Below are 9,189 nucleotides of genomic sequence, written 5' to 3'. Positions count from 1 at the left end.
ATAATTACAAAATTGAGTGCTTGAAAATGATAACCATTTCAAAATTCGGGTGCAGTTTAGTGATCATTAAATGTCAGGTATGTTTCGTGCGACCTTCCCCCGCAAGATTTCCGAAACAAGTACTCCATCTCTCCGTTTACCTGGAAACAGGGCAGGTACCGATGAATAAACAGGAAGTAACCGTACGATGAATACTGCAATTCGTGGCCTGAGATAACTTTATTAGTTTCTAAAGTCTGCACAAAAACAACCAGGCGTAATATTGTTCTCCTGCGGACGCATGCCCTGTTTAGTGTTGGCAGACAACAAAAAAAAATAACCGCAGCAGTTGTGAGAAAGGTTGCGCCAAATAAATATAGATTCCACAAAGAGAAAAGCAAACGCCAGGTCCCTCCTTTGCTGCTAATATCGAAAACGGTGGCGGCCCGGTCTGTTTGACAATATATGAATAATTAATTCCATGGCCTTCGTTAACTGGTTCTGCTATCCGACTAATTCTTGCGGCCCGTCATTGCATTTACATTACTTTAAGCGCGCATATTAGCTGTAATTTAGGGTAAATGATAATTATATGTCTTGTTTTTTTATAAGTTGGCTCCTTTTCTCGGAATCTCAGTACAATGCAAGATTTGTCTATTGGTCCTGTTTATGTGACTACATTGTGCGTGTATAATAGCTCTTGGCTGGTGCGAGTTGTTGACACTTGTTTTATTGGGGGGTAGAAAACAACCCGAGAGGTTGTACAAAAAAGGGACACAGGAAGGTTTAAGAAGGGGGAAAAGAAACAGTGTTGGACAGCTGTAAAATCATGTAGACAGGTTGTCGTACACCAGTGGGTGCTTCACTGAATAGATCCGAATGCAAAACATTTAACACAACACAACACAAAGTGGCCCAACCGTGCGAAGCCACATGTTCCAAACTAGGAGGGGCTTGCCGCTAAAGTGACCTGTCAGTCAAAGCATCAACTTCAAATGATATCTACGGATCTGCCAGGACCTATGGGCAGACACATCAGTTGGAGTTGAATTGGCGATCAGATCGCTTACAGGGAGATTCTGCGGGCCAGGACAAAAAGAGACGGGATTTGGAGGCGATCGGAAGCGAGTTTTTGTATCCTGTCATTTTGCCTTTTTCCGCGTTCTGAGTTCGTGAAGATCTCTTCTGAGGAGATGGCCTTTCCTCAGCTAGGGTACCCTCAGTATTTAAGTGCGAGCCAGGCTGTGTACGCTGCCGATCGGCAGGGAGTGCTGGCTTCTTCGCGAGGAGGAGCCGAGCTTGGGGCTAACCCCGCCGCCGCTGCTGCTGTAACCTCGGTGTTGGGAATGTACGCAAACCCTTACACAGCCCAGAACTACAGCGCTTTCCTCCCCTACACCACCGATCTCACCATGTTCTCCCAAATGGTAAGTGCGATCAGCCTTTTGCCACACGTTGTACCGATCATTCTTACCGAAACGTTCAAATAAATATTTTTTTTAAAAAAAACATTCCAATTGAAAAGCCACAGTAAAGTTTCAGTCAAATCTCTGTGTCAGGCGGATCCTAAAAGACATGAGGTGAGAAATGGTTGTATTTCTAATTTATAACCAAAGCAATCTGTAGTAATAGCACCGAGTTTATAAAGCATCGAGGCACTATCTGGGCGCTTGTGTTTTCCATTACTGAATGTAATATCAGAGTAAACAGCAATCATTATGCCTTCCTTATTTTTTTTATTGAAATTAGTGCCATGAATAAGATGTTAAAAGTTGAAGAACCACTATGCCGGATTACAGTGCGAACCAAAATATTAGTCCCGTGAGTAGAGAGAATTAAACCAGCTTTGAAAAGTTTGACATTCTCTTTGGTCCGGCCATATTCCTAGTTCGTGTTGCTAACACCGCGCAGGGACACGTTAGAAACTCTTATCGGTTGTATTTGCTGATTAAACGTGGCCACCTCTTTAGTATACCTGACGATCAAAGCAGTGCGTGCTATTTTAGTATCATTTCAGACAAAGTAGGCCGAAGTTGTTTGAGTTTCGCTTTAGTCTGCAGTTAATGCAATCCGCAATTCGACATGGAGCTTTGTTTTAACCTGTCATATCCACACCATTCATAAAATGAACGCATCTCACTTTATTTTCTGCATACAATGGGACTGAAAAATACCATTCCAGTTATTTTGTTTATACCAATTACCGATGTGAAACAGCACCCACAAAATGCAAAAAAAAGTTTTTAAAATGCAATTAACTGAATCTATGTTGATTTTAGAACATTAAAAATGTATCAAGGATCGTTGCAAACTCGGCTCAAATCTGATTTTTTGAGTTGTAAACATCAATCATTATTCGCTTTAAGACAATAAATAGCTCTCTTCCTGTTTGATTTCACCCTTTAAACCAATCCAATAATTAGGCAAATTTGACGATCTGGAGAATGGACTCCTGCCTCTAGGAATAAGGATTTTGCATAGATTTTCAGGGTAAAAATACAATCATCTCACATCGAGTCTGACGAAATGCAAGGAGATTTTTGAGATCGGCCCAGACAATTAACTGCAAAATATTGAATGGTGGCCACTGATCCTGTAGTTTGTTATGAAGATTTCCTGTTGACTTGATAATAATCCAGGCGCCCTGTACAATCTCCTTTTGGAACAGATATCTGCACTGCCGTTAAATTTAAATTCACGTTACTTTCCCAAAACAGCTGAAATTACCTATAATTGTTCTGTTCAAGTGCCTTGGTGCACATAATATAACACTATAACCACATAATATGGACATTTCAATGGCTATTCAAAAGAGTATCTAATTTGGAGGTAAAGTTGGCCTATGGAAGACTGGAACTACGCACTGTTTATAAGGAGTAAAGGGAAGAATGAATATAAAGATTTCTAAGTTTAAATTAGTAGAAGCTTAACATAAAGGGATCGTTTCCTGTGGTGACTACAGCTTGTATTTCTAAATGTATTGCACATCAGAATAGCATAGATCCATAAATAGACCGCTTTCTTTTGCTTTGTTTACATTGCGGCCATCTCAGCGGGAACTGAATGATGTCATGTCTCCAACTTTTTAATTCAACACAAAATATCTTTCCAAGATCAGAAGTAGACGCAGGAACATCCATCCACACACAACCCGGACATTTGAAAAAAGCGCAGTTTTTTCCCCTCTGAAACACCCATGTAATGTTTTATTTGTAGCTGCTGAAACGCAATCATGCGAAAATTTCTCCGTCCACTAATCTTCCTCCAGCAATTTTTTTTTTCAAACCAATGATTCAATATTTAAAATAAATGGAGTGAACTATTTTAAAACTGGGCTTTTGGAAAGCGAGCCTTATGAAAATTAAGTGGTTTAGATGAGCGGCTCAACTTTTTTTTAACAATACCTTTGCGAAGATCTGAATAAACAGTTTCAAATAGAAAAGCTGGTATAGGAACTTGGATTGATTCCTACCCCTTCAGTTTAAATCACAGTTAAAAGGCGTATGATATTGCAGCTCATTTGCTTTCAGAATTTGAAGTCATGGTGTCGGGCTGAAATCTAGGACATAGGTTTTCTAATAACTAATTCTAAGATATCAATTTATAATTTCGAACTTCGGTCACAAACCGCCATGCCACATATATTTCGCTGCGAATGATGTGTGCAGCTGTTTTGAACTAAATGTGGACTTATGTTTAGGCTCTATTTTAAGATCCTGAAGTTTGGTTTAATTATACCGCTGTGGCAACCAGATTTCCCTTTGTTTGACTTGTGGAAATCTTAATTTACTGTTGTATTTTAAAATATTCTAGCTTCAAAACTTAACCTCAATTTTTCGTGAAGACCAGATTGAGGTTTGAGGACACATTGGTGTTCAAGAACTTTGAATTGCTTGCGTGTTTCCTATTCTTATGACGAATTCTGAGTACAGATGGCCGGCTTTAGGTTATATAAGAACTTGGTCTTATTTTAACATTTCTTCTCTCTCCACCAACCCCCCACCCCCCCCCCCAACCCCAACCCCAACCTCCACCCTTTGTGTGTTTCTATTGCAGGGCTCGCAGTATGAACTAAAGGATAATCCTGGGGTTCACCCGGCCACGTTTGCAGCACATGCGGCTCCTGCTTATTATCCCTATGGGCAATTTCAGTACGGAGACCCGGCCAGACCCAAAAATGCAACCCGGGAGAGCACAAGTACTCTCAAAGCCTGGCTCAACGAGCACAGGAAGAACCCGTACCCGACCAAAGGAGAGAAGATCATGCTGGCCATCATCACCAAGATGACCCTGACCCAGGTCTCCACCTGGTTCGCCAACGCCAGGAGGAGACTCAAGAAAGAGAATAAAATGACTTGGGGTGCCCGGAGTAAAGGAGATGACGGTACTCTGTACGGCAGCGATACAGAAGGGGAGAACGAGAAAAAAGAGGAGGATGAGGAGATTGACCTGGAAAGCATCGACATCGACAAAATCGACGAAAACGACGAGGAGCAAAGTAACGAAGAAGAGGAGGAAAAGCTGAACCTCAGTAATGAGGGGGAGAAAGCGGATATGGAGAGAGAGCGCGATCGGACATTGCAGGGACCTGAAGGTGATAGTAAAGCAAAGGAGACGGACAGAGTGGATGCAAGTGTTGCTGAAAACACTGGCACCAGGGGGATATCTCTAGGGCAGGGTAATTTGCTAATCCCTAATCATAGCAAACCCAAAATCTGGTCTTTGGCAGAGACTGCGACCAGCCCGGACAGTGCCCAGAAATCTTCTCCAACCGGTCACACGCCGTCGACCATCCAGCACCCAGCTTTCCTCTCAAACCACGGACTCTATACTTGTCAAATCAGCAAGTTTCATAACTGGACAAACGGCGCTTTCCTGGGCCAGAACTCTTTGCTAAATGTCAGGTCGTTTCTGGGTGTAAATCATCATCACCATCATCATCATCCACAACATCCTCAGCAGCAACAGCCTTCTGTGCTAACAGCAGCCCTGGGAGCAGTGAGCAATGAAAAATCAACAGACATCCCCAGCCCAAAACACACAGGTATTTTACACACACAACCCTCCAGTGAGCTTTACATTTTTAATGTTATATATTCAGCACTAGTCTATGCCAGATCTGACGGTTTCCAACACAGTAACTGAACTTCGAAGTACAAACGCCACCGTTTTCTTTCTCTTTAAACTCGCATTTCAACTTCAAAACTGAAATCGTGTTTTTGCCTCGAGACTGATCCGGAATGTTTATTTTATTTTCCAGAAAGAGAATGTATTCCAGGAGAAACTCCATCACAGCAGCTAAAAATATCATTTCAGCCCGTAAATGAAAGGTGAGTTTTAATGGTTAACACAGCAACAACAACAAAAAAAACCCGCTCACCTCGCACTGTTTTATCATGTTTACACGAATTATTTAGTTGTTTTAAAGAATAAATGCTATGTGATTATCCGCCAATGTTTATGTATTTGGTGATAGCAAAACATATTTATTGTGTCTGGAGTTTTTTTTAATATTTTTGTCTACCTTAGATGCACAATGTATTTACACAATATCTTATATGACTGGTCACTTAATTGTGTGTGTGCTTTTGTTCTTCCAGCTCACGGCCTCAGCAGGAAGGAACACGAGTTTTAACAGCAATCTCTTCCGTCTGAGGGAGTTTTACTGAAAAATATGACATGAAAGAAGAAAATTTTTAAAAAAAAATTGAAAAAAAAAGCTAATTTACTTCATTTCCCTTGCCGCCTGTGTCGGGCAATACAAAAACCTTTTCAAAAACTTGACAAATATGTAACGATTTATTTGACATTGTAACATATCAGCACGTGTTATTCTAATTGATTTCTCCCTGACGCGATCATTATTGGTTTGGTAATTATTTTTTTCCCACGTTCCGTGTTTTTTTGTGTATATAGAGTGATTATAATTGTAAATAAGCGCGTGAGCAGAACTTGTCAAAATCATATATTTTTGTCTAATAAACTAAAAGAAATTAGAGCAAACTCCCATCTCCACGTAACCTTACGTGACCTTGTATTGATTTTCAAAGCGTCACATTTTACAGAGTTTTTAAAAGAATGTCAGTGTATTTAGAGGTGGGGTGGGGGGGGGTGGGGGGCATTAAAAAAAAACAGCTTGAACGTATTTTTGTATTCACAGTTTTATTGCTGCTGTCAGGATTACTTTATTTAAAATGTAGCTTTGTTGAATAATGAAAAAAAGGGAAGGTGCGAGAAAGAGACAGAAAACTGTTCCATACCAGACTGGAATCTCAGCAAAGTAAATGTCCCAGTGTTTATTCTCCTGGTCCCCAATGAAACCAATCAGTGACCTTTAAGGTGCTACTAACTCGACAGATGGCTGCTCCTGGTGGAAAAGGGGGAGCTCTATGAAGCAAACAGCTGCTAAAGCAATTAAAAAATAATATGGGAAGGCTGTGTCCATACAGGGAGGTGGGGGAGAAAAAAAGAGACAAGCTCATCACGGATCGGAAATAATAGCAACTGTGAAATAAAATATTAACAAGAATCAAGGCACCATGTATCGATTGTTTGGCTGATTTCACTTCATTGGGAATAACGCTCTCTGCTGCTGTCTGACAAGCACAAAACCAGCCCTTCCTTTCGAGAGCTACAGTTACATTATCAATGGTATTTAGGCACCTACTTTATTTGTATAAGGTTATGCAAAAAGAAGTATTATATTTGATTGTGATGTCTTTATATACAACGCATTTTTAAGTGATGATATTTAACGAACATGTCTTTGTCGGGGTGTGACAGATTATTTAATTTAAAAAAAATAACAATTGACGGCGTGCGTTGACTCCAGAGTAACGGCTTGGTCATTCTGCAGGATTCTAAATGTATCTAAATGTATATAAATGATTTTGTCCGGAGCTTCAAAAAATGGAATCAAATGAAATGTGTTGCATATGTCAGTTATTAAAAAATTGAAACGTTAAAGTCCGAAGTACGTTCACAATAGTAACCGAAAATATGTATGGTATCCAGTTATCAGACCCTAACTATCTCTACATTTCTTCAACAGCAATATTACTAATAATAGTGTGAACGCGAACATTTTGCCGGAGTGTAATTCGTATTTTATATAAAGACAGGACTGAGTAGCCTGAACAGTCTGCAATTTCCTCAAACTCCACGTTGTCACAAGGTTGGCTCAGATAGAGTTTCACTTCACACTAACAGGAACCCATCTCTTTTGGAGAAGACGTTGCTAATTTTGACGTGGCGTGCTGAGTGCATGTGCAGAGTGTTGTGTTGAAGCAGCTGAGAGTGGAAGCATGTGGAAACTGTGGGACTACAGCTCCCTCTATGGATACCAGTAGAGGTGCAGGGGGGCGGTGGCGAAGGCAGCTCGCACATATACAATACTTCACTGTCGATCTGAATCACCAGTCACCGAGGAGACTCGCAGTGATATATACACTCCGTTTATTTAAACACGTGATAGTGACTCGGTTTTCATCCAAAATGTTAATTGTGGAGGAGGCTTGCAGCCGTACACAGTCTTGAGAGTATTTAGACATCTAGGTACAGAGAGTCTTGCAGTTACCCATGTGAAGTAAATGAAATGTTGAATATATTCAGAAGCATATGATTAACGTTTCAGGTCTATGAGCTTTCGTCAGAACTTTATAACCCTATAGTTAACCCTCTCTCCACAGATGCTGCGTGATCTGCTGGGTGTTTCTAGCATGTACTGTCTTTATTTCAGACTTGCGGCATCTGCAGTGTTTTGCTTTTTATCCATGTACCGTGTCTATTTTTACACTGTGAATTACATGGGCGAGACCCTATCCTTTGCGCACACAAGACGTGGAAGGGGCTTGGTCTTTGAAGCGCTAACCGCGGAAGGAACTTCCAGTCGCACACTCCGACACTTCTACGACTTCAGCTACTTTGCAAACTGATTTCAGCGGAAAGCTTTGGGAGTTTGGCAGCCTGACCTCACACCCACTGTCAGGCGGAGGGTAAAACCCGCAGTCACACAAACGCAGCCAGCGGCAATCGGCCAGTTTTACACGCTGGGGCCGGGAACTCAGACACGGCGTTTTTTTTTTACGGCGGCTTTTTTTTCACACTCCCCGAGAGAGACGTGGAGAACTCAATCACTGCCACCTAAAGTAACATTACAGCCTTTTTTTTTTTAGCGCACACTGCCACATCGCTGCTGTGCTCCAAACTTGCCCCAGCACACTGGGAATCTTTTAATCTAGTCATGCTTTTTGAGTGGGGATTTCTTACACTTGGGTCTGTTGGGAATTTGTATATGGCACTTTCAGACTCATTTGGTTACAATACGTCCTCAACCCCTTTGCTCATTCATTGATTGCAGTTAGTTTTATACAGTTTAGATTGTAACCTAAATCTACGTCAATTATCCTTAAAAACGATCAGGGTAACAAAGAATGAATCCCGACAAAATACTCTATCGTCGGTGGCGAAATGTTCATCTGAGACCGGTGTAGAATCGATCCTGTGGAATTTCCTCCCCCCCCCCCCCCCCGTTCTTCTGGTGCCGTTTTCTTTTCTAGGCATTGATTAAAATAATCCCAGGAACAGAAACCGTTTGCCGAGTGTGAAAGGCGTGTCTCCGAAAGACGAAACAAACACCCTCTCAGTCGCCCCCGCCCTCCCCAACTTTTTTTTTTAGAAAAAGCAGGCTCTGGAAGGTTTGTATCGATCTCACCAGTATTGAGGTCAGAAGATAAACTTCAAAATCGAGTTTTAGAATTTCATTCGCTTTAAATAAACGAACAGAAGTTGCATTCGAAGTCCGCCCCCACCTAAATCACCCTCAAACTTTTGTGGATTTATTCATCACCCGCCACAATGTCCTGATTTTACAGCTAAAACTCTTTGATGGATTCAAACTTCAAATTCTTCCATGCCATCGAAATTAAACAAGACTAATCACCACCGTTTGCAAATAACTGCGTGCCACTAAGTGATCTGCTTCCGACACTTCCATGTGTTTCCTTCTCTCCCTCCTGATATTTTCCAACTCTCCCTGTTCAGTCGTTCGGCCAGCCCGGAGCAGACAGACTGACCAAGAGTTGGAGTTGCTGCTTACGCGCCCCGGTCATCTCACTGTCCATCTGAGTGTGTGATGTGAAATAAAAGATAGACAAATGGATAGATAGACAGATGATAGCCAGATCGATAATAGACAGATAGATTTTAAAA

At 41.4% G+C, this 9,189-nt stretch overlaps 1 protein-coding gene across 2 annotated transcripts; it reads left to right on the top strand.

Annotated features, from left to right (window-relative positions):
- Positions 1-983: 983 nt before the first annotated feature.
- Positions 984-5,982, top strand: LOC144678963 (iroquois-class homeodomain protein irx-1-B-like). Of its 2 annotated transcripts, none has more exons than XM_078539099.1 (4): positions 984-1,406; positions 4,045-5,023; positions 5,240-5,309; positions 5,580-5,982. In XM_078539099.1, the coding sequence occupies exons 1-4, from the start codon at positions 1,173-1,175 to the stop codon at positions 5,632-5,634; spliced, it is 1,338 nt and encodes a 445-aa protein (XP_078395225.1). In that variant the 5' UTR covers positions 984-1,172; the 3' UTR covers positions 5,635-5,982. The 2 variants fall into 2 exon arrangements, with proteins under 2 accessions (XP_078395225.1, XP_078395223.1); XM_078539097.1 differs by having other exon boundaries at positions 986-1,406; positions 4,036-5,023.
- Positions 5,983-9,189: the final 3,207 nt, after the last annotated feature.

Source organism: Cetorhinus maximus, chromosome 3, assembly GCF_964194155.1.
Source record: "Cetorhinus maximus chromosome 3, sCetMax3.hap1.1, whole genome shotgun sequence".
Lineage (NCBI taxonomy): Eukaryota > Metazoa > Chordata > Chondrichthyes > Lamniformes > Cetorhinidae > Cetorhinus > Cetorhinus maximus.
This window is presented reverse-complemented; position numbering and strand designations above follow the sequence as displayed.